Source organism: Trachinotus anak, unplaced genomic scaffold (assembly GCF_046630095.1).
Source record: "Trachinotus anak isolate AG129_WGS33_773 ecotype Australia unplaced genomic scaffold, CSIRO_AGI_Tana_v1 ptg000019l, whole genome shotgun sequence".
Taxonomy (NCBI): Eukaryota; Metazoa; Chordata; class Actinopteri; order Carangiformes; family Carangidae; genus Trachinotus; species Trachinotus anak.
This window is the reverse complement of record NW_027273870.1, coordinates 108,950-134,183: the sequence shown is the minus strand read 5'-3', so window position 1 is coordinate 134,183 and position 25,234 is coordinate 108,950. Positions and strand designations below refer to the sequence as shown.

The window sequence follows — 25,234 nt, the reverse complement described above, 5'->3', positions numbered from 1 at the left end:
GCGCCTCGGGGATCAGATCAGCGTCACGGGGTGCTAAGTGGCCTAGTTAGCGCTTTAAAACGCACAATGAGCTGCCTGCTCTTTCTCTGTGTGTGGAGGCCTTTTAACTGTCAGATGTGGAAATAGTTGGGAGGTGTGCATGATGGAGGGGGGGCTCAAACGATGTCAGTTCAATCAAGGTGTATCGAGGGGACGCTGAATTATACATGGAGAATTTCAGGCCTATTTTTCATTTTACTTTGAAAAATGTTTTTCTAGACCAGGAGATACAGTTAATTAACCATGTGAGGGGTTTAACGATGTTTCCTCAGTAATTAGGTAGAAAACAAATATTCCCCATGTTGGGCCTTTTCGATGCCTCTTACCTCACGTGTGATCTGCTGCGTCTCTCGCTCAGCTTGTCAGACCGAACCGTGCTAGCTAGCTGAACGGTGCTGGAAGGAGACAGGCCACAGGATTGTCCTCATCCACTTGGGGCTCTGCAAGAGCTAAAACATGGGTAGACTGGACCAGACTGGATTGTGGATCAGGCTCCTGGATCTGGCCTCAGCATGTGAGAGAGCAGGGGTGCATCATGCACTCTGAGGAAATAAATCAGGGCGGTGACCGGGTACGCCAGGAGGCATCTTCTGAAATAACGTGATGACCTGTGAAGCTGTAGGCCAGACAGAGTTTTCTCACCTAAATCCCAGCAGTGCAGGTTTACCGCTGTAGGTGTCAGGCCGGAGGTGTGAGGGTATCTGGACCACGGCTGACATTTACCTCCCCACTGATACAGTGGTACACGCTCACTCTGTGGTGTCAGTCTGGACCAGCTGGTCCGAGCTGGCTCTGCTGGAGATGGTGCCCCGGGCTAAGCCTGCCAGCCTACTGCCGCTCCACCTGGCTGCCAGGCTGTCTGTTGGGTGCTGAGAAGGACAGAGGAGGGCGTAGCCTGCAGATCTGAACCACATCAAAGTTTTTTATTGGATAAGATCCTGCTGTGGTTTCAGTATCTGCTACTGGACCTCTGCTGCTGCTATGTGACACAAGTTTAGAATGAAATAAGTAAATGTGTGTTTCTGTGTAAATATCAGCTCCTGGATGTTGCTCCATATCCTCCTGCATCATACTCTTCATATACTGCACCTTATTATCGCCTCTGTGTGAGTTAGAAGTGTGTGTGCACAGCCCCAGGTCACCTCCCTCTGACAGTGCATGCTGTTTACAGCCAGGTACATCAGGTGAGGGGGATCTTTTTTTAACACAGTGAGATAAATAACCACAGACTGAGCCTCGACTTGAGACATGAGACTTAACTTTGACTTTGTCTAAAAAAGAAGTCACTTAGGTTTTTATACTTGTGCAAACCCCCTAAGTTCTGGTATCACTGTCAGTTACCAGTTATTTTATGGTAGAAATTTCTTCACTCAAAAAAAAGTATTAGAATGCTGTCAGTAAACTGAACCAAAAATCCCCCAAAATACATATAAGCATCAGCTGGTACCAACTGGGTTATTACCTGACGTGTCCAAAGGAACAACTTGTACATTTGTATTATTTTTATTTCTTTTGTCAAAGACAGATTCCTGAGCCCGTGATCACAAACATGTATGTGATCATATCTGTGTGTGTGTGTGTGTGTGTGTGTGTGCGCTGATAGCAGCCTCAGTGTGGCAGCATTAGTGTGTCTGAGTGTGGAGCTGTCAGAAAACCCTCTGCTGGAGTGTGATGATGATGATAGCAGTGTCGCTGTGGCAGGTGCGGTCCTGCATGCCATGCAGGTGATGTCTCTCATGCTCACTTAGCTAATGACTCCAATTAAAGTAATTAAGAGCTGGCGCTGAAACCTGCTCACCCTCCCTCTGCCAACCCATCCATTCGCCTTCCTCTTCACCAGCACACATCACCGCACACCTCGCACCACTACATCGTCTGCTGCACTGCGTCCGCTCTCCTGCCTTCCCTTCATCCGTCTCCTGGGCGCCTCACCCTCCTCTTCATCATGTGCCTCTGCTCCTGCTGAGGCCTTTAAAAGAAACATGAAGTCTAAAATCAGCTAAATGCTCCACTCCAGAAACACTTAAGAGACCCTCAGTCCAACTTATTGTCACAGAGACAGAGACGGACGGGGAGCGGAGGCCTGGTCCGGCAGGAGAGAGGGGAGTTAGAGAGGGAGAGGGGATGCGAGCCAGGTCCTAACGAGGGAAGAGATAATTGTTTTGTTTTGTTAGGGCCCTTCTTCAGCGTGGAGGGAGTTGAAATGACATGCCACACATGGTTTTTGGATGAAGTGGGCAAGGGGAGGGGTGGAGGGATGCAGACTTGATGCAAGAGTGGTGAAAGTGTGGAGGAGGGGGCTGCAGCACAGGGAAGACGGTCATACGCAGCACAGAGAAGGGCTCCAAAAAGCTGCAGCCACAAACACAACGCTGGAATCTGCTAAGTGGTTTCTGTGCTGACAGATTCACAAGCTCTCAGGAAACTTTGATTACGATCAAGCACATTGTTGCCTTCCACTCACAGGACCTCTAGAAGATTTCAATGTCAAAACGCGCATTAATCACAGAATAGCTCAATATCGCAGCCCACAAATTCCTACAGTGGGAAAGACCACACTGGGCCAAGCTGGAGACATAGCTTTGGCCACTGGTCCTGGTCCGATTTATCAAAACTCATGAAACGGCAAACATATGAATCTCTGGTGCCTTGGTGTTCTTTCAACACTTGGAATCCCAGACTGACAGACGATGTGCCTGGATTTATAGCTGGCGTTGCAGAACAAACACTTTTCCAGAATCTCATCATATTTTCTGTGAGAAAAAAGCGTTGAACCCTGGGTTCACCTCCTGTTGTTCTCCTCGTTCGTCCGTCCGGCTCAGTTCTTTTATTTATTTCTCTGTGATATTTGATCAGAAGCTAAAAGTAAGAAATGTAGTTGAGGTTTATTAAATATGTGTTAAATTAACTGTACCACTTTACACAGGATAAGCCACATTAATTTTGTGCCCCCCCCCCCCCCCCCCCCCCCCCCCCACCCACCCAACTCACTCCCCAACATTTCAACACGGATGTGTTCAAGATGGATTCTCATGGTGAGCTGAAAGCACATTTCCACCATCATCAAAATTACAGCTGAGCACACTTTGATAATCTGGCGACTAACAGTGTCGAGCAAATGATCCTGGTGGACTGTGTCTGTGAGCCAGGCCGGCGATCACCTCCAGGAGCCTGTCACCACTTCCATGAAGATAAATGGTATCATTACACAGTCTCCATCATGCATTAGCTGATCTGGAATCCACTTTCTGCTCAGAAGTGGAAATGGCTGTGGATTGCACTCAGTCATCAGAAACCACTGACATGAAGGTGCGACAGAACGATGCTAAGTCATTTTGTTTTGCCGCTCAGCAGGAGGCTGCAGTGGACGATTCATGACCAAACATGGTCATTTCCTCTTCCTGAATTATGATGGTGACACTCGTTTCTGTCCTGTCTGTTAAAAGGATCAATACCAACACAGACGCAATTTATCCAACTCATGATGCCAGTGTCACAGATATCTGTCCACAAACAGTCATCCTCGCAGTGGGTGGAGGAGGAAGAGGAGCCTGCCAGTGTGTGTGAGAGAGAGGGAGAGAGAGAGAGGGAGAGTGATTGAGAGAGAGACAGACATGCACATAGGAGGTGGGGGCAAAAAGGGGGAAGCAGTGCGCCAGTGTTCAAGAGAGATAGGCCAAGTGAGAGAGCGAGGGAGTGTGTGTTTGAGTTTGTGTGGAGGGGTACAGAGGAGGGGTGCAGGTGGCACAGAGCTGGCGCAGGCCTGGCCCACTGTCCCCTGGCAGTGCCAGGCTCCATCTGTCATCAGCAGGAACATCTGCAGCCCAAGGTGCCCTTGTCACCCAGCGTTAGAGTAACGAGTTTGGCGTTTCCATTAGTCCAGGGCCCTCGCCTGCCCGGCCGGCGCTCGCCAAAACCCTGGCATTTTGGGTGTGAGCTTGTGTGTTTGCCTGTGAGTGAGTGTGTGTCTAGATATGAACCAGGGAGAGGGAGAATGAGGGAGCGAGCTCGGGGTAACTGGATTGGTTTGTCGGTTTGTGCGCTTGAGCATGTATGCGTGTGTGTTTGTAGGAGAAGGAGTGCCAAGCCAAAACAACATGGCAGTGCAGAGCGTTGACCCAGCTGGGCTGAGCCGGCATGTCGAGTCATGTCCCCTCCTGATGTGAGCGTGCCCAGTGCGCTCACACCGCTGCCAGCCCCAATCTCTGGTCCCCTCTCCTCCTCACTCTCTCTCACTCTTCCTCCCTCTCTCATCTTCCTGTCTTCCATCTGTCCGCCTCCCTCTTATCTGCCCTCTCTCCCTTACCTCTCCGTGCCCCTTGTAGTTCCCTCCCCCGTCCTCCCTCAGTCTATACTAACATTCTGCCTCAGAGCGCTACTCACATTTTTATCTTCCTTGTCCCTAAAAAACAGATGGTACTTCTTTCCCAGCTCCCTCTTTTCATCCCTCTCTCTGAGCTCTCCCCCTCCCTCCCCCTTGTCCCGTGTTTCTTTCCATCCAGCCGGCGTATCACTGATCCTAACTGGCAGTCCACCTGTTTACCCCCCCCCCACCCCTTCTCTAATTTAAAAGCCTCAATGATTTTTTTTTCTGTCTCTCAAGGGCAATATCATAGTTTTATTATTACTTATTGCAGTTATTACTTTTACATGACATTTTGTTTAGACTAAACATGTAACACAGTTATCAACTCCACTTTCAGCAACACGGCTGCTGTTTGTGTTTGCACCACATGGTGGCTCTAACGAGCAGCAATCTGTCTTCACATTAATGAACCCAGCTTTGGCTGCAATTGTGTCAATTACTCACAGAATACTAATCAGACAAACACGAGAGCATCAGAATCAGATAGGATTGATTATTCTTTTTCATTTTCTGTACTACAAGCAGGCACGCATCATAAATCAGATTTGAAGGCATCTATAAGCCGGTGTTTAGGGCCCAAAGGTCTGAGGGAAATTAGACACCACTTAATAAAAGCCCCGCATTCAGGCCTGGAGCTACTGAACTTCATACACTCACACACACACACACACACACACTCCAATGCATAAACGCTCTTCATGCAACGTTTAAAAAAGTCTCACTTAAAGCTGCAGCTTTGTTCGTTGACACTTCAAGTCCAGTCACTTCCTGAGAGAGAGAGAGAGAGAGAGAGAGAGCGGGAGGGGGGTTAGGTTATAGTTAAGATTTATTTTGCTGTCTCTTTTTTTATTCTTGGCCTGTCCTGAAAAGGTTTTTCATCCCCTATCAACACTTAAAAAGTGAGTGGAGATAGAGTGAGCGAGGCAGCAAAGGAGAGCCACAGTGAGATAAAGAAAAGGGAAGCGACAACTGCTAATCAATAAGATTTCTCCAACCTCGTTTTTTTTTTTTTTTTTCCCTCCTCTCCCCCCCGAGGCCCACGGCATTCAAGACGAGCCAAGACGAGCTTGGCATTGTCGAGCATGCCTTAAAAAGAAACACCTGCGAGGTGGAAGACTTAAAAAACCAGCAGAAAAAAAATCCTGCTTTTCGCAGCTCTTAAAAATGTTGGCAAATGTTCCATGGGTTTTCTGGGAACAAAACAGTAAAAAGAAAGAGCTCCCATGCAAGTGAAGACAAAAGGGGATGGTTTTCCATAGAGATGGAGGTGTCATTACACTTGAGACGGTTGCCAGATTTGGACTTATCTTACCCCTCCCTCCCCACCCCCACAGCCGTCCTTGTATCCATACCATCTTAGTTTATTATCAGAGCTCGAGCAGTGTGGAAAACAAATAATGAATGGTAATATTTAGCTGTTGACAAAATATGTATGTGGCTTTGGAGGGAGTTGGGAACGGGGGAATGTGCAGAGAGACAAAGATGGAGAAAACCGGGGAGGGATGGGAGAGGAGAGGAGAGAGAGGGAACTGGAAAGGGGGGTAACTAAAACAGATGGCACTCTTGGCATCCAGCTCTCTCTTAAATCTGTTTCTGCTGTTTTTCTCATGTGCACGAGGCTTTAACCCTGTGGTAACCTGTGTCCCAGCCTGACCCCGAACCGAACTCCTGTATGTAACAGGCCTGTGGTGTGTGTTTGTGTGGACATGTTCATCTCTGCTATGTCTCTGTCTACACACTCACTTAATCGGCACCCTATGGACGTGAGCATCAGCATCTGAGTGCAGACACAGTCGTGCAGTAACTATCTCAGACTGAGTCTCATCTGAAGGCCTTCATTCACCTCACCAGAGAAACAAGTTGCTCAGTTTCTCTCTTTATTTCTGCTCTTTTTCCCACACACAGAATCAACGTCCTGTCTGAGTGCTTACTGACAGATATTAGTTCATTACTAGAATAAGTAAGTACTGTACTTCACTGCAGTTTTTAAGTATTTTCATTTTCTGTTTCCATTTCTACTCCGATACATTTGTATTTACAGCTGATGAAGTTTTTATACACAAAACCATGAGTTTATTAAATGCAGAGATATAATACTCAGACATTTTACACTGACAGGAGTCATTTCTCTGCATATCTAGTACTTTCATACTTTTAGTACAATTTACTGCAAACATTTATGTATTTTTTACTGGAGTTTTACTGAGTATTTTTATTTTATTGCAACTTCAACTTCAGTAAATGATCTGAATTCTTCTTCCACCACCAGTGGTGGGAACTAACTAAGTACATTTACTCAAGTACTGTATTTTATACATCCACATAAAAGTTCTACTCTACTACCTTTCAGAGGGAAATAGAAACTTTTTACTACATTTATTTTCACTACAGAGTTAGATTTAAATTTGCCATACAAAGCCCACAATGATCACTTTATAGATTAGGATGTATTATGGATTCATATAGTGTGATAACACTGACAGGTACTTTTCTTCTGATAGCAGCACTTGTATTTTTATACTGTGGTATGAGTAGATAATACTTCTCTCACTGTTGGAGTTAATAGTCTTTGTGAAAAGCTGCACGTTTCTGTACTTGTTCACTGACTTTGCTCCAAGCACCATATTGTAAGTGCTCTTCCATCGGTCCATCCACAGCTGCTGCAGATCACATAATCTTTTATTTTCTCAGCCGTCAGTCCAGCGTCCGGCTGCAAGCACAGGAAATATTTTTGCTGGTGTAAGCAAAAATTTTCAAAACATATTTGAAGTAAAATCATTTTAGGCCAAACATGAAAAGCAACAATAAAACACTGCAGTGTGCGGCCGACAGGAGAAGGATTCCAGTGTGGTTCCAACACCTGGGATGTCTGCTGTGTATTTAGGCCACATCCGTCTCTCATTGAGGAGAAACATTCACGTGCTGACTCCCAAACATGCTCCCATACACAGACGACACATTTCACTCAATGCACATCACATCACATTATATGTGGGGTGTCGCGGTGGTGGGAGCTCATTTGCATAATCTCCCATTTAAAGAGGGATGTGCTGGAAGCTGGTGGGGGGTTGATGGTAAGAGCTGGGGTGGGGAGGTGGGAGGGTGTACAAAGTGCCCATTGTGCAGTCCCAGGATAGGGAAAATGCCCTGTAGGGCCTAGTGTGTGTGTGTGTGTGTGTGTGTGTGTGTGTGTGTGTGTGTGTGTGTGTGTGTGTGTGTGTGTAAATTTGAGAGAGCGTGTATGTGTTTGTGCATGTTTATCTACGTGTGTGTGTGTGTGGGAGCCACACCTGTCAGGAGAGCCTGAGGGAAGCAATGAGACCACTGTAATGAGTGTGTACATGCCTATATTTGTGTGTGTGTGTGTGTGTGTAAAGTAGATATAGTCGAAGGGATTTCATTAAGACAGACAAGAGCATTAAAATCTGTGAGCCATATCAATCTTTTATGTCCTAATTGTTTCCCTTTATTAACTTGGCTTGTTATCATACCATTTTTTCTTTCTATCTCACTGTCACACACACACACACACACACACACACACACACACAGGCGGTCACACATACTCCCACTCACTTTCTCCCACACTCAGCAGTAACCACACTTAGCAGTAGCAGCATGATTTGATTACTTCTCTTCCTCATGCCAAATCATAATCTACCCAAGACGCAGCAGGCCGATCGGCTCAGGCTGCAGAAATAATGGTAAAATCAGATTTTTTTTTTTTCTTTTTTTTGGGTGGGGTGGGGCTTTCGAGGAAAAGAGCCCAGAAGTGCTGAAATAGCTAGTGGCTGTGTCTCTAATGGTAAAATGTAATGCTCAGCAATCTGCTTAATATCCCCGCCGCACTCATTAGATTAGTGAACATTAAGGAGATTGGAAGATTTGCACTCTATTGTTTTACTATGGCAACACAAGGGCACAGTGGCTATGCTGCTAATGATGAGGAGCAGGAGGTGCAGAGAGAGGCTGAAGATGGATGTGGAGGTTCCTGGAGGCTGGAGCAGGGGTCATCTCTGGTGTGGAGGCTGCAAAAACTCACAAGCACCTCCTCAGATGGAGCAGAGATATAGTTAAGAATTCAAAACCTGTTCAACCTGCCGTTGAAACACTTCTGAACCCCCACAACATCACAAAGATCATTGCACAATTATATTCTTTCTTCATCAGTATGGGAAACAGTAGCAGCCTGAAGTTGTCCCCCTATTAGTGACTAATTCCTCGGCTGGTTTGGCTCAGGGCGAGACAGAAAGCAGTGTGTGACCACCACCAGTAAAAGCAGCGCCGTGCTGGGATTCAGGAACGTTATCGGAGCTCAAAGTCCTAATTCCACACTGGGAATTCTGCCATCAGTAACATAATAAGTCCACTTTGGCTGTGAGGGAGAGAGAGAAAGGTTTTTTTTTTTTTTTTTTTTTTTGCTCTGGAGTCTTGGCTCCTTCGGCGGTAAAGTTCCTCAGGCGAGCGTAAACAGATCAACAGAAAAACAGCTATTTTATTTTGCGGGCTCCCAGCAGTTGTATGGTCTAATAAGAATAACTATTAAACTTGTGTTCCGGGGCCTGGGGAGGGATTTTTTTTTTTGGGGGGGGGGGGGGGGGGGGGGTTATATGACCTGGGCTCTGTAGGGTGTTTTATACTGCTGGGGTGAACCAAAGCTGAACAGAGATTAGCACTGCACATATCCACTGCAACTGCAGAACTTGTCAGAGGCTTATTTCCAAAGCCTTCACAATCCTTCCTCTTATTGGCCTGATCTGTGCTCACATCTCACCCAGATCACAGCATTTGTCTCATTTTAGGAAAGTTTTAAATTAAACCAGCTTTGTTTTCAGAGAATTATTATATATGGGACTGTTTTGTCCTGGCTTCTTTATGTAAAGCAGTGGGGGGGTTGTTTTATCTTTTTGGGGACTGAGGCAAACTTTGGCAAAGCCCGAGATGATCCACATTCCTGGTAGCTTAGAAAAGGTCACACAAAGCTTTGAAAGAGCAGACAAGAGGGACAGTAAGCTCAATGGACACAGGACAGATGGCACCAATTCTGAGGAAAACACATTATATGAACATTTGCTCAAATTTTAATGAAGATGCTTTGTTTTTATTTCCTTAATATTTCTAAAACTGATTTGGTAAATCCCTGGAAGGCTCTTCAGTGTTCACAGGGAGCACGATTTTTTCTCTGTTATAAGCGAAATAAACTCTTGTTGTTGTAAAACAACATTTGGAGCTTTTGCTTTGAAATTATCTGAATTTTTTCAGGACTGATGTTTTTTAAAAACATAAATTATAAACAAACTGTCTCATGAAAAACAGCTGCAGCATAAAGCAGAATTTACTGTAACCAGAGTTTCTCTGTGGCCACAGGCATGATCAGGTACATTACAATTAGCTACTAAAACAAGCAGGTTTAGTGGTGGCTCTGGAGAGAGACTGGGACTGGTAAGTTCAGGACGAGCATCTCTGTGTGTCTATTACCCAGTAATGTCATATAATAATATTTAATAATATAATATATCATATAATAATAGAAATAACAAACTAGTTCAGTGGAGTGGCTCAGTGTGTATAGATCCATATCTGAGGGGTCAGATGAGATGTTTAAAAATTTGCAACTTATTCTGAGCTGTTTTATTATATAATGTGTTCACAAACTGTGTTCAAGTTTACTCAGTTTACACACTAAATCATTTCTGAGTGTGCTGTTGATGGACACTATTCTCCCACAATGCACTGTGCAAAAAGAATGGAGAGGCTGCTCACAGTTGACAGGAAGTAAGGTTAACGGTGGATGGAGGTGAAACAGCTCCAGAAAAATCTCAGAGAAAAAAATTAAATCACGGGAAAAACATTTTGATGTCTCTGTGATGTTTAATCAGCAGTTTCCTGTTTGTATAAAGGGTTAAATATATATATTTATATTTTATATACTAACTGCTAAAACAGTATATTATGATGATTAGATTGTAGTACATAGGATGAGTTTGTAGTATGCTTTTCAGACAGCAGTGCTCAGAGTCCAAAGAATCACAGCAACATCATAAATAAACCACTAGAGGCCACTAGAGGCCCTGTCCATAGGACTGCATGGATCTATGTATGAGGGCATGTGGAGCACAACTATGCTGCCTTCAATGGGCCTTGGTGAAGTTTTTCATTTTCTGAAGAATTAGTGGCCTGAAACAGAAACAAAGAACTGACTAAAACAATATTTTTGGCCACTTTTATTATAAAATACTTTAAAAAATTAACTGTTAGTTCTTAGACAGTTGAGAAAAGAGCTAATTTTTTCTTTAATCAGTCCAAATTGAAATCAGTGCTGTGCTGTGTGTGAGGAAAGATCCGGCTGAGATGAGGGATGTGCTGCAGCAGCTCACGGCTCCCGGCCGTTTCACATTAGTGGAGCCGAGGTGTGCGGCGGCTGCGAGAGCCAGGCCACAAAATTGTAGTTTCACTTTGAGCAAATGCAACTTCGAGGTCAAGGACCTGTTTGACTATCACAAAAAGAACTAGTTATGTGGTATTTTACTGGTACACACACACACACACACACACACACACACACACACACACACACACAAAGAAAACAACAACATACAATCATGCTCACACACTCAGATTATTATTGTCATCATAGTTTCTGTGGCTCCGACCTTTTGTTTTCCTCTGTATTGAATTCTTCTCTGTCAGTTGTGTGTATTTCTGATTGAGAATTGCAGGTTACTTCTGCACTCACTGTTAATTATTTTGGATGGGAGTGCATGAAAAGAAAAATGCACACACACACACACACACACACACACACACACACACACACACACACACACAAACACACAAACATTAGCAGAATCACAGAGAGATGCCAGTATGAAAACATTAACCATCAGTGGAAATCCAGAGCCAATTTTAAAGTTAGCTCTTGGATTTGAGACTCTCCGGGGTAAGTTTAACCAAAACAAACACAGAATGTACTTGCAGAGACTGCATGTATGCTATTCACTCTGCCAGTTCTTTTGTTGTGGAGTTTATTAATTAATAATATGTCAAAGCCAAACACATCTTATACTATGTTTTATTTCACGTATATACAGTTTGAAAAGTGCAGAAACTGTAAGATTAAATTCTCCAGTATATGTCTCCATCATCAATAGAATAGAGTAGAATAGAGTAGAAGAGTAGGAGAGCAGAGTCACTTTGCAGTGTGTGTATGTGTGTGTGTTGTCTATAAGCAATGACGCCTGTGTTGCTGCTGTCCTGGGTTTCCTACCAGTGTCTAAGCATTTAGCTGAGACTGACACAAGATGTCTATCACACACACACACACACACACACACACACACACACACAATTGTATGCTTTATAAGGTGCCCACTGATGTCATGGCAACCCCATATCCTCAGCAAGAGGGAAGATGCTGTGTGCCAAAAAAATGCCATGGTAACTTTTTTTTTTTTTTGAAAGCCACGTTGCCCAGAAACCTTTGAAGCTTATTAAGTGAAGCCAGTAGGGGGACAAATGGACAGGGAGAGAGAGAGAGGGAGAGAGAGAGAGGGAGAGAGAGGGAGAGAGAGGGAGAGGGGGTGAGGAGGGAAAGAGGAACTGGGGAAAAAGAGGGAGAGAGGGATGCGAGTGCGTCCTGTTCCAGGGCCAAAGTGGGTCTTTGTTTTAGGAAAGGGAACATTGTGAACCTGCAGTGGGGGGGCAGCTCGCCCACTAACTGTGCCTTCACTGGGTTCTGCTGTAGAGGTGACGAGTCCGGCTTCACTTACTTTTACTATGAGTTCTGTTTATCAGAAAAGGTTAAAATCCATCATTTATCTACTTTAAAAGGTTGCACCAGAGTGTGAGCTGGCATTACAGTGCTGGCAGGAAGTGGCAATATTTGATGGAGTGTTTTGAGCTGTGTGTGTGTGTGCTTTTTAACATTTGGCTTTCTAGTGTGTGTGTGTGATTGCATTTTTACTCCTGATTATGTACCTGCATGCAAAGAGTGTGTGTGTGTGTGCATACTTCATATATGTCCTTTTCTCTCAGTGCGTGAGCGTTCAGGTGTGTTTGTGCATGTGCATGTATGTGCACATGTGCCCTCGCTGTGTAATTAAATCAGTCCATTTCTCCTTGAGTTAGCTTGCGGCGCCAGCGGTGCTGCCCAGTGAGACAGTGTCAGGGTCTGCCAGTTTCATTAGCCCTGATGGATGACCTCATGACAAGCATTACACACACCTACACTTCAAAGAGAACACACACCAACTTTGGATGAGTGGAAAAGTGAGTGTGTATGTGTGTCTGTGTGTACAAGCTGGCGTGTGTACAACAGGGACAACAGCAGGAGTATTTCATTTCATGCCCCTGTGACCTTCGGAAACACACCTGTGTTTCTGCATGTGTGTGTTTCACTGGTGTCGTTATGTACATGAGACTTTTACATGTTTTTAATCACATGTGTAAGAGTGTGTGAGTGAGTACAGTGTGTGAGCTACCATTGTGAGCTGGGTGTTGTCCCTCTTGTGCCATGTGTGACTGTGTGTGTGTGTGTGTGTGTGTGTGTGTGATAGCATCGCTTTGCGCATGTCTGTGTGTACTGTGTACACTGTGCACCAGGGGCAGGGCTCGGCGCTTAGTTAGGATTTTTGGTGGCGATTTCCATATTGCCTGGGGTCATGTGGGCACAGTGCCCACTCCTGGTGCTGTGGTTGCCCGCTGAGGCGTGGGGAGATTAAAGCGGGCGCACGGTGCCACAAAGGGGCCTGTCTAGTGCTTTTTAATTCCCCTAAATTAGGGCACGGTGCCAAGGCAGCTCCCTGCTATGGCAAACACTCCATAACTGGCACCATAACTACTGCTCAGCAAGACACAGAGAGAGTGAGAGAGAGAGAGAGAGAGAGAGAGAGACTGAACACTGGAAGAAAACATTCTCTCTTCTTCACACACTTGGACACACATGCTTGCATACTTGTAATTAGCAGTCTGTAGCTTTTGCTAGTTTGCAGGGGACTGTCTTGGTAATTCGTGATCATTCACATCACTTCACTATTCACTGTGTTCAGTTGCAATGATGTCAGAATCACCAGTGGAATGTGCATGCTGGTGTGTGTTTGTGTGGATGTATTGTGTGTTTGTGTGTGTGTGTGTAGCTGTGCATAGCCTAAGGGCAGTGGCACGCCACTAAAGAAACAGTAGGTGGACACTTGCTTGGTATTCGTGTGTGTCTTTGCATATTTGTGTGTGTGTGTGCGTTCATGCCCTCAGGGTTGTGGCATGCTGCTAAAGGGCTAGTGTACGGACACTGGGGTGTGTGTGTATGTCAGGTCTCCGAGGTCCTTTTCTCTGTCTGTTTAATCCAAATCCGCTCTCTGAGGTGCTGCGTTGGCATCAGTGCACCATCTCAGCTCTGCCAGGGTCTGTTGCTCCGCCATAGGATCTCTGATACCTTTGTGTCCCGTCTCATACATTTCAGTGTGTGATCCAACATTTTATTCACGTCATGAAAAGAGCTGACAGGTTCAGAGGGCAGGTGATACGGGGCTGCTTTAAAGGTGAGTTTGATTTGATGAATACTGAAGCAGGAACGAGGTCTTTGTCTTTTTCAGACTTTGTTTTTCTAAGACTCACTCAGCCTTTGGTCAAAACATGTAACACCCAAGCATCTGAAGTATGATGGAATATATGGGCCAACAGACTATTTTGTGTGTGTCTGTTTGTGCGTATGTGTCTGCATACAAACGCTTGTGTTAATCCGAGTCTCTCCCAGCATCTGGAGCCTTGACACAGTTTAAAGGGCTGGCTGTGTCCGCACAGAGCTGGGCCAGTGCTCACACACACACACACACACACACAGCTATCTAGGGCACCAGAAGGCCCAGGCAACGCCAAGGCAGAGGCTGCCCACTTTGGCACCACGAGGTGGGGCTGCGCTGGCGCTGTGGGGGAGAGAGAAATGGCAAGGGTGTGTGGTAGGTGCTGTGTGGAGAGAGGGGGTAAAATATGGGTGGGGTGAGATGTATGTGTGTGTTTGACTGTGAGTATATATGAATGGAGGGGTGGGGTGGGGGTGGGGGGGGCACCTGGCATGTGATAATAACCCTGGGAAAATGCCCACTCCCTCTGAAGAGAAAGGTGCAGAGGGAGGGAGGTGGGGTGTCGTCTCTGTGTGAGAAAGACAGAATGAAATGCAGACAGGGAGAAGGGTGTGTGTGTGTGTGTGTGTGTGTGTGAGGGTTTGGATGTTGAAGGCTTGGAGGACAGGTGCTACTTTTCATCCACAGCTTTGCGTAGAAGAAGAAGAAGAGGAGGAAGAGGAAGAGGAAAGCGATGCCTCCTCGTTTTCCCTCTCGTTTGTCCCTGAACACTTCTCCCCCTTTCCCCACAGATCCATTAATAATCCCTGAAACTTTAGGACCCACTTAAACACAAGCACATATGTGCACGGGGCAGAGGCAGGGTACTGTCTCCATCTCTTGATGCCGTCTGCACCTCCTCGAAACCCCCCCCGCCCCCCCCCCCCCGCCCCCCCACCCCACCACCCCACCCCACCACCCCACTATCTCCTCCCCTCTACGTAGCACCACAGATGCCCACGTTGCCCTGCAACAGCTGTCTCACCATGTGCCCTACCAAGTGTTGCCACCCAATGGAGGGGAGAGGAAGTGAGGAGGAGGGAGGATTTGGGTGGGAAGGGAGGGATGGAGGGTGCTGAATTTGGATGGGAGGGACAGGTCATGAATATTCATTTTCTGCTTCCTTTTTTTCAGCCCAAAATGGAGTCGTCTTCATGGTCATCATGATTCTTGATTTGTCTTGATTATCAGTTTATAATCAGAATTCTTTATTTCGCTCTGACTCACTCATTGTTTCTGTCTCGGTCTGTCTCTGGGAGTCTCCCTCCCTCATTCTGGTTCTGGATTCGGTCGAGGTGATGGCCAGCGCCCATGTTTCCCTCCCGTTCACAGGAAGCCCCTGGAAGCAGAAAGGAGAAGGAGGGAACGTCAGTCAGGAGGCATCCTCTGATTGGTGCAGCAGGTTAATGACACTTGTGGTGACCAGTAACCACTAGAGAGATGCATAGTAACAGCGGGGCATGGAGAGAGGGTATTTTCAAATGCAAACACTGGTCCAACAAGTCAGGAGCAGGATCCAGACTCGATCCAGTGACAGAACAAAATGGAGGGCCGGGATGGTGTGCCGCCATTTTGGGGCAAAATATTTTGAGTGTGTATGCCATGTCTCCTAATGAGGTAGAAATAAGACTCCAGTGCAAAGCAAATGACCTCAAGCATCCGAGTTGGTTTGCTCAAATTTTTCGGTAGCGCTCAAATAATGAATGAATGAATAATAATCTGAGTATTTTTGAACACAATGTGATTTAAAGGCGCCACAGTCGCTGCTAAGCCACTTTAAATATCCTCCAGATCACAAAGAAATCCTTCAAAGACAGACATCTGTGCTCGAAGAAGAAAGCCATACCTGTGACTCTCATTTTGATTTTGAAGCTGGTAAAGTAAAGCGATGAGGTGTAAAAGCTGCCAGGACAGATGGATAGAGCAGCATCTGACTAACTGATGCCACACACTCTCCCCCTGTGGTCTTTACTGCATTCTGAATAAATGCAGCTGAGTGTTTGAGACGCCCAGTAAAACAAAACTAATGAAAAAAAAAAAAAAATACAAAAAAGTACGAGAGGAGCAGTGAGTGAGTGAGTGTGTATTTGTTCATTTAATTTTGAAGGGATGAAAGCAGACAGGCATAAAGAGGGGCAGACGTAGAGAGATCACAGCATCGTGTACCGTATTGGTGGGTAGTGTGCCACACAGTCTGCCTCCTAAAGCAATAAATCTGAAACAGCATAATAGATAAACGCAATTCAGAACACAAAATACCCTGCGAGGGAAAACTAATAAAAAACTGAGTGATTAAGTGGAATCAGAGCTCTTAGGCAGTATCTGGAGATGGGAGCTGTCGCCATACAAAGACCAGAGCGGGCCAACACAACAGATGAGAGAGCATAGGGACGGGGGGCCGAGGAAACGAGGGCTAAAAGCAGAGGGAGCGAGAGGCAGATGATGGAAGCGAGGAAAGGAGAGATGGAGGAGAGAGAGAAAGTGAGGGATGGATGGGGCAGCAGATCAGAGGGAGCCTCTAGTGTGTCTTGCTCTCCCTTTAAAGAAGAGCCAGGAAAACAGATTAGGAGTCCTCTTTTCTCCTGGGGGAGCACACACACACACACACACAACCTCCATTCAACCCCCCCTCACACAAACATAAAACTAACTAACTTTTACACTGCACCCGTCGCTGACCTGCCCAGCCCAGAACAAATCCACCCGCTGCTGAGGCCGTCCCCACTCACAGAGTGGGTGGAGACGTGGACACACAATGACAGCCAGTGTGTGTCGACCTCACATCAGGTCACGTTTGCTAACTGTTTATGACACAAAGAGGAATGAAGTGACGGAGTATCTGCCTGCTGCAGAGGGAACACACACTCACACAGACACAACCGCAGTGTGTGTGTGTGTGTGTGTGTGTGTGTGTCCCACAGCAGGTTCCTACAGGGAATAATCATCATAATAATAATAATAATAATAATAATAATAATAATAATAATAGGGATGCAACTAACAATTATGTTCATTCATGAATTATTTCTTTAGTCATATGAACAAATACTATGAAAAATGACCACAATTATTTCTCTGTTTCCAAATTAATGTCATCAAATTTCTTGTTTTTCCTGATCATCAATCCAAAACCAAAACGTATTTAATTTACTGTCTTATATGACAAAAAAAGAAGCAAGTCTTCTCGTTTTAGATCCTGGAACATGAAAATATTTGGTACTTTTTGCTTGAAAAATGACTGAGGTAATTAATCAGTCTCAGATAATTGCATATTAATTTTCCCTGGATTAATCAATCATTTCCGCTCTATGTAATATAATCATGTTATAATCCACATTTTTGTGTTTTTACTAAATATCACAACTGAGCTTTTGCTTTATAAGTTAAACTGTGTGTGTGTGTGTGTGTGTGTGTGTGTGTGTGTGTGTGTGTTATCAAAGCTGAAACTAGTGTGAGCCAGTGATAAACCACTGCACTCACTGAAACACAGACGCACACACATCACGCTCGCCTCAGCAGAATTCTTGGAATGATGAGCCGTGTCTTCAGAAAGACAAACGGCTCGTCGCGTCACGTTTCCTCTGTGCAGACGGGTTTGACTCTGACCTCTGTCACACACTCCAACTGAAGTCACAGCAGCAAAAAGACAATTTAAAGATAGAGTTGTATTTAAAATCCTAATGTACTATTATCAAATTGTTCTTACATATCAGAGCAGAAGAATGACATCACTGTTCCATTGTTATATATAATATCACTAAATCATTGCTACTGATGCTCATGTGTAAGTAGCATCTTACTGAGCTGCGTCACTTTATATGAGCTGATGATAATGAAGTGGAGTGAGTGGAGACTGTAGAAGTGTAAAACACAGTAAAGTACCTCAAAAATGTACTTCAGTAAAGAACAACTGTACACATGATTGTCTCCAGTAGATGGGGGATGTGAGGAAATGAGTTATGATTGATTATTGGCAAACTGAAAGGATTTGAGGTCTCTGTCGGAGGCGAGAGAGATGATCAGTAAATTCACACGTCGTGTGTTGTTACTTTAAACATCAGGAATCTGGTTCAGATTCACTGCCAACAGAAGGAAGTCTGCTTTTATTCCATCAGACTTGTGGACAGTTACACGTGTTGTCATGATGATGTCATGATGATGTCATGATGATGTCACACTCATCATATGATGTAGTTTAGATTTAAATGTTAGTTTTAGTTTTAAATGTGTGGATGAATTGTTTGTGTGTATTTGCAAACTCGCCTCAAATTGTCTCACTTGAGGGACAAATAAAGTATTTTGAATAAATCTGAATAAATTATCTTATTATTAATTATCAATATTTGTGGCTAAAATAAAATACAATTCAACATTTTATTTCCTTGATTAAAAGTAGATTAATCTTTATGTTGTAATCTCCCAGAGCATTTTTTATTAGAATTGCACCTCTTTCTTACTCATCAGGACATGTGTGTGTGTGTGTGTGTGTGTGATGGGGGTGTCACCCTTCCAGAAGGACGATGGTACAGTTTGTATTAAAAGCATATTGTTCAGGCCGTCGCTCTGCTGAGTGGTTAAAGGCACAAACCATGATCACAGTGTTCTCTGGTAGAGTCTGGGGACCATTGTTGCTTGTGACCCCCCCCCCCCCCCCCATAAAATTAAAAAGACAAAATGCCAAAAATAAAAATATGATAATCTCTAAAAATAGGCCTCAGCAGATAATTTCAGCGACACCTTGGGTAAATTCAGAGGCCTTTTACTCCCAAAAAGAAGAAACATTTGAAGCCCCGATAGGAAAACCCCCCCAAAGGAAACTGCTGCTGCTTCAAAATGTGTAGGTTAAAAAGTCTCCATGACTCTGTGGAGGGAATGTGCTCAGCTGGCAGCAGCAATGTGAACATACTCCACCCTCCATCCCATTCTCCTGTGCCAGGGCCGGGCATTCCTCACCCGTCCAAAGGCCGGTTAGAACCCACTCTTTTTCTCTTTCCTCCTTCCACACAAACACACACAGGCTTCACTCTTTTTGTCCCTATGCGACTACTTCAAACCAACTATTTCCTTCCTCCCTTACTTGCCACATACATTTCTTCATTTCCTCTTTGCAGCCGTCCCATCCTTCATTCTTCCTTCATTTCCCTTCCTTCCTACCATCCTTTTTCCCCTTCAACAACCCTCCATCTCCACTGCTCTCTCCCTCAGCTGCTCTCTCATTTGGGTTTATTTGCATGGCAGAGCGTAAAGGATGCAGACAGCAGCAGGGCCAGCAGAGCCCTCCTGTGTCCATCCAGGCCAGGGCTGAGATTTGTAATGCTAGACAACACTCGGCAATGCAGGGATAAAACCTCGGCCGCCGCAGACAAAAAGAGCCTTGTGTTTTTTCTTTCCTTTCCACTGCTTATTGCTCTCCTCGCATGGAGACGCAGAATTCTCCGAGCCATTTCTTTCGGCTGGGAGAGGAATGAAGATTGTAGAGAGGAAAAAAATAGTTCCACTGATATATGGTCTTGTCATAGAGTATATTTTGTATAAGGCCAAGACAGTATTTCATTCTCCCCTGACTTCAGTGCAGCAGAAGGCCAGCGAGAGCAGGCTGGGAGTGGATGTCAGTATCGTGCTGCAGAGTCAGTCAGAGTGAGGCTCTTTAATGGGGAGAGTGGCAGCAGGACTGAGGCCTGACTTTTATTTGTGTTGTCTGCTGGACTTTGCAGCTGTGCAGCTATTTTTGCTTTTCCTCACTTCTTACATTTGTTTGATTTTTTTGTGTGAGACTTTCCTCTTTGCTGGTGTGTGTGATCTTATAGCTCGTAGTTTGAGGATCTTTGTAAATGAGTCAATAGAAAATCTCCATTTTGTAGAAACAGTGACGCTGAAGGTGTGAGCTGCCTTTTGTTTTGTTTTCCTCCACTTTTCTCTTTTTGGATGTTTCACCAAAGCTCTCAGGACGTAGATTCTCCTGTTTGTTATCATAGTTCACACTGGGTTATGCTGCAGTGGTTTATTTGCATTTTCATCGTATGTAATAATAAATAGGATATAAATTACTTGAAATGCAAATTAGAGTGTTGATAACTTTTAGAATGTGTTACTACTCCCTTGCAGGTGTGCAACATCTGTTGGATGGATTTTTCTCTGTAAGCTACTTTACACCAATTTCAGATATTTCCTGATATTCTCATTTTTCTTTATTCGCCTGGATCTTTGCTCATGTCTTTGATAAAAACGTGAACCTGTTGGTTGAAGTTGATGCATCTCATTTACAGACTCTGTGTCTGGCTTGTACCTTTGTCTTTTGTGCCATAAACTTGTAAAACTCATGTTGGCACCAAGTCCATCTTTGATAAGTGAAGATTTATCTGCATCAGTTCACTCAGTGCCGTCGACCAACCAACACTTTGTAGCATTATCTGATAATTAGTTTCAACATGTCAGCCGTGGTTTTCACTTACGCTCCAGCCTGTGATCTAAAACTTGTAATTTTGGAGTAAAAAATTTCCCCTGATTCATTTTGGGGGTTTACAGACAAGAATGTAGGACTTAGAAAATGTTGTCTGAACTTTGCCTGTCTGAGCCCACAATGTGCCCTTCTCCTCTCACAGTGAGGTTTAGGGAACTTATTGCCCACATAATGCTGGGTCTTAAAACAGCGTGGTATCAGGGCCATTGTGGTCTGCAGTAATCACTAGTTAAGGGGGTTGTGGTGAGACACACCGCTCAGGGCTTTCATTAACCCAAAGCTCAGCCTAATTGACGCTTATAGTTTGCTCTACATGTTGAAGGCCAGTGCATGCCAGCAAATTTCCTACAGTTTGTTGTTTAACTTTTGGAACAGATCAAATTAACTTCATTTCTCTAGATTTTATGTTTTATTTTTTTCTTCCAAGAAATACTAAAAAAGAACAAAACACATTAACTTTTCTGTTGATGTCTCCTTTTTTTATTTTGTTTTATTTAATAAGTCAAAGGTTTATGACAAAATAATTTGAGTTATTTTATTATTGTCTCCTCTCTCTCCACAAAATGCAAGGATCCAGTGGTTGTGATGGTTTTGGTTCTATGAACAAAATGGTTTGGGGATGATCCGGTGAGACTGAGACCAGCAGCCCACATTTTCATCAACGTTATTTCAAGGAAAAACATGGGAATTATTGTCTAATTTAAAGGAGGTCGAACATGTGGTGCATCAGCATCAGGAGGAGGGAGAATCAATTATTATTTAAGCCACATTAAAACACAAGTGGGAATCAATGACTCACTGTGCACAGCTGTAATGAGAGAATGTCAAAGACTTTTTTTTACAATGGAAGTTATGAATTACACAAGTTATTACAAACAACTTCACAGTTTTTATTCCACACTTTCATATAATAGTCTAATAAAAATAATAACTTAATTCACTTAATATTTAAGACTAGGTCGAGATTAAACATTTTAATGCTCATAATAATTCTGTTTTATTATATATTTATATTTATTATTACACATACTTTTTTATTACACCTAATATTTTTTTCTACGCAGTGTTTTTAATGACTTCACGACGTGTTTATCTGTTTTTCGGCACAGTTTCGTAACGAAGGTGATCAGAGGAAAGTCTGTGTTTGTTTGTTTGTAGATTTTTAGATTTTAGGGGAAAAACCATTTTTGAAAACGTGCTGGACTTGAGCAGGCTTCCCTCTGCACGTCTGAGTAGTGGCGGGAGGTTTGTCAGATTCTTCACTGACCAACTGTAAAACTCAGCCACAGATGTATTTTTTCGTTCCAGAATCACATTGGCTCGATTTTATTTCCACTTTCCAGGGGCAGGTTTATTACCTGGGACCTGCAGAGAGTGTGTGTGGCCCGCAGCAGCTCCCGGCTGGCCCCCGCTGCGGCCCCTCTCTCCACCGACTCTTGTTTGCACATTAATGAAGGGTTAAGGAACACATCGTGTCGCGGGATTATTCGGGGTTTAGAGGCAGTTTTTGGTGTTTTTCCAATCAACTGGTCACTCTCCAAACAGGCCGACGGGCGTGTGTGAGCCCCCCAGCCCGCAGCATCTGTAAAACACACCGGGATTCATATTCAGACCAAACGAAGAAGGTGATGGTGTAAAGTGAATTCAGCCGCTTCAGGCAGACGCGTCCTTCAGTCAATGAATCATTACAATTATCAGTTAGACTGGATGTTTTCACTTTTATTATTATTATTATTATTATTATTTGATTTTGTACATTATTATCGGTGATGATTGTGCTGTTGTTATTCTTTATGTGAAGCAATTTACTGATATTTATTGTCATTTTAATTTCATTCAGTCTTTCGCCGGCGCTATTATTATTATTATTATTATTATTATTATTATTATTATTATTATTCATCTTTATTACAACTGATCAATTTGCCAACTTTGTTACGTGTCACTGTAGCAACTTGTAGTTTGTTTCATGCCTCAACTAATGACCTTTATTTATTTTAAAATGATGATATCAACAGTTTAAAAAATAGAATAATCAAAAATATATAAAAAATACCTTTAAGACTCATATTTAAGACACGTGGACATTTAAATAGCCACTGTTTTTAAGGAATGAAATTGGTGTAGAAAGAAACGGTCACTTTGACAGTAAGATGAAGATAGTGGAGAAAGCCTCTCAGTTGAGTGGGGGGGCCTGTGGGCCCGGCTGCTTCACGACTGAGAAACTTGCTGAGAAAGAAGCTTTGAACAATTCTTATTATTTGTGTTTTTGCTCAAGGTCTAATTAACAGATCAGTTTAAATGAAAGAGTCTTCGTTCACTTCCATGTTAAACAACATCAAAACTCTGACACCAACAAAAACTATAGCCGTGATCTCGGTGCTGTGGGGGGGCAGCGGGGCCTCCGTCAGCCCTCCACGCTGTCCTGATCATCCGAATCATCCAAATTAGGCTGAAACAAAAACTTAAATCACAAATTCAATTATAGATGAATAATTGATGCGGCCAAATGTGTGGGGAGGTCGACATTAAATTATTGATGAGCCCTCATGTTGGAGGAATGTCACCAGACGTCTGGCCCTAAAGACGGATAACGACACACGCACAGCTGAAAGCAGCAGATTTTACAGGCGGGAACAAAGCGGCAGGTTGTTGTTGTCTCTGCTCAGACCAACTGCGGCAAAGTTGAGAGTGTGATTGTGACACAGACCGAGATGATGAGGAGCAGAGAGCTGCGCAGGCGCTTTCCTCACCGACGTGTTTCAGAAACTGTTGCTGGGGTTTGATGGAACCATTTTTATTTTTCAGACTCTGTTCTCTTTGTGCCACTCTGTCGTGGGGCAGCGTGGTGTCCCCACGCAGGTCCTGTCGGCCTCAGTCACCTGTTTAACCCGAGCCGTGCCCCCCCCCCCCCCGGGCTGAAGGTGCACCTCCAGCCACGACTCGCTCCGACTGTGAGACACCTTTAGTTGAACTCCCCTCCTGGCTCCTCTCTGGAATAACCGGAGCATGTCCACATGTGTTTTACTGTTGTGTGTCTGTTGTGAGTCCGTTGTGAGTCTGATCTGCGGCTGCAGGCCTCTGCTCACACACAGTGAGGTGTGTTTTTTGTGCGTGTTTTCTGGAGTGATTTGCCCAAAGTGAGATGGCTGATGTCTTGCAACGCGCCGGCGCTGTGCAGTATCTCGGTCACACTTCATCCTGCTGCTCCACTGCGTCGCTCGGCTGGGACACACTGTGAATCTGTGTTAGTGAAGCGTTTCACAAGCTGCAGTCTTCAAGTTAAAGCTCCTCTCCTCTAAAATTCCTCTACTGCCTTTACACCCGCCATGATTATGAATTTCACCTCAGATGTGTCACAGCTCCACCGGCCCACAGTGGTGGGTCCTGCCCTCATAAACCCTCTGAACCTGCATGTGCCTGTGGATTCAGTGACTTTAGATTTTTATTGAATGAGATCAACTTCACTCAGTGAGTTTCTTTCCCCTCAGTCTTTGATCTTTGCAGCAGATTGTAATATTGAAAACTACAGAAATCAAAGTGGGAGCAGCCGGGTCGTGCCCACTGCAGTGCCACTCTGAAACCTTCAGTACATGCAGGCGGTAGGTAGGAGCCAGTGCAGCCCTAATCCCCGCCATCCGTGATTTAGCCCCTGGTCCTCCTAATGCTCCTAAAGCCCCAGCTGCTCCCCTGGCCGCCCCGCTCTCTCCGCGACAGACTGCACACCGCTCGCTTTATTAATAATTCACCTAATAATTCAGCAGTTCAGCGCTGCCGGCTGAAGCATCGGCCCCCACCGCCGCTGTACACAACTGCCCTAATTCCCCGTCTATTATTTTTGTGTCTGTGCAAACAGGGCACATGCTGCTGAGGTGAGCTGTTTAGTAGCTGATATTTTGGGGAGGGAAGCGGAGGCTGCCGCCGCCGCTGCCGGAGCGCACCGGGAGCTTCCATTTTACGCGCCGAGCTGGAGCCCGGACCGACGACGTGTCGCTGCGCAGGCATTCTGCCGCCGGCGGAGGCTGGAGCGGTTTGAAGGAGCGAAAACGCAAGCTGCTCTTTCATCTCGTCAGCTTTGAGGAGGAGGCGGCGAGGGACCCGGGGTGTCCCCCCGTTTGTGTGTAACTCCGTGTGTGTGTGTGCGTGTGTTTGTGTGTGTTTGGTACGGCAGAGAGGAGGGAGAGAGAGAGAGAGATAGAAGGGTAAAACAGATCGGACGCGCGGCGCAGGACACAGCCGCTTTTGGACACGTTTTGGAGACAGAAGCTGCCGACTGCGAAGCTGCGCACGGAAAAATCACATAAACCAAACTTACTTTGCATCACCCTCCCATCATTCATTTTACCGCCTTATTCACATTATTTCGGGGAGTTTTCTGAGCGCCTCCCAATCTGCAGGACAAGTTTGGCCGCTGAAGGACGCACCTCGGGACTCTGACGCAGACGTCTCCCTGACTTCTGGCCGCTGGACATGGGCGCATCTGAGGCCAAACAGCCGTAGACGGAGGGTCGGAGCCGCTGTCCTCTTTTCCTCCTATCTCTTGCAGAGTGGACCCACTTTTGAAAGAGCCTGTTTTTTTCTATCTGGGCCTAAGGCCGACTTGTTTAAAGGTCCTTTTTTGCTTCCGGCAACAGCGAAGAGACCAAGTCTTCCTCCCTCAGCCCTCACTCCCTCTCTCACTTTTTTGGAAGCTGAACTTTTAAAGGAAAATGGGGCATTGAGAGGGTTGGCAGATCTCCCCACGCTATAATG

The 25,234-nt window shown here is 44.9% G+C and overlaps 1 protein-coding gene and 1 long non-coding RNA gene across 13 annotated transcripts in view; one reads left to right on the top strand and one right to left on the bottom strand.

Moving 5' to 3' along the window:
* The window catches only part of LOC139636244 (uncharacterized), a 26,883-nt gene extending 1,849 nt beyond the window's left edge, over nt 1-25,034 (bottom strand). The window contains exons 1-6 of one of the 2 annotated variants that reach the window (XR_011694371.1): nt 24,907-25,034; nt 21,841-22,064; nt 15,250-15,361; nt 5,128-5,173; nt 682-2,008; nt 366-581 (exon numbers count right to left, since the gene is read on the bottom strand). This is a non-coding gene — a long non-coding RNA (uncharacterized lncRNA). Of the gene's footprint in view, nt 1-365; nt 2,009-5,127; nt 5,174-15,249; nt 15,362-21,840; nt 22,065-24,906 lie in introns of both variants that reach the window. The other variant, XR_011694372.1, reaches the window with a different exon arrangement.
* The window catches only part of LOC139636235 (nuclear factor 1 X-type), a 105,270-nt gene continuing 104,474 nt past the window's right edge, over nt 24,439-25,234 (top strand). Inside the window, exon 1 of one of the 11 annotated variants that reach the window (XM_071504096.1) lies at nt 24,439-25,234. In XM_071504096.1, coding sequence (XP_071360197.1) covers nt 25,232-25,234 — 3 coding nt within the window. In that variant the 5' untranslated portion in view covers nt 24,439-25,231. The other 10 variants (XM_071504093.1, XM_071504090.1, XM_071504086.1 and 7 more) reach the window with 10 other exon arrangements.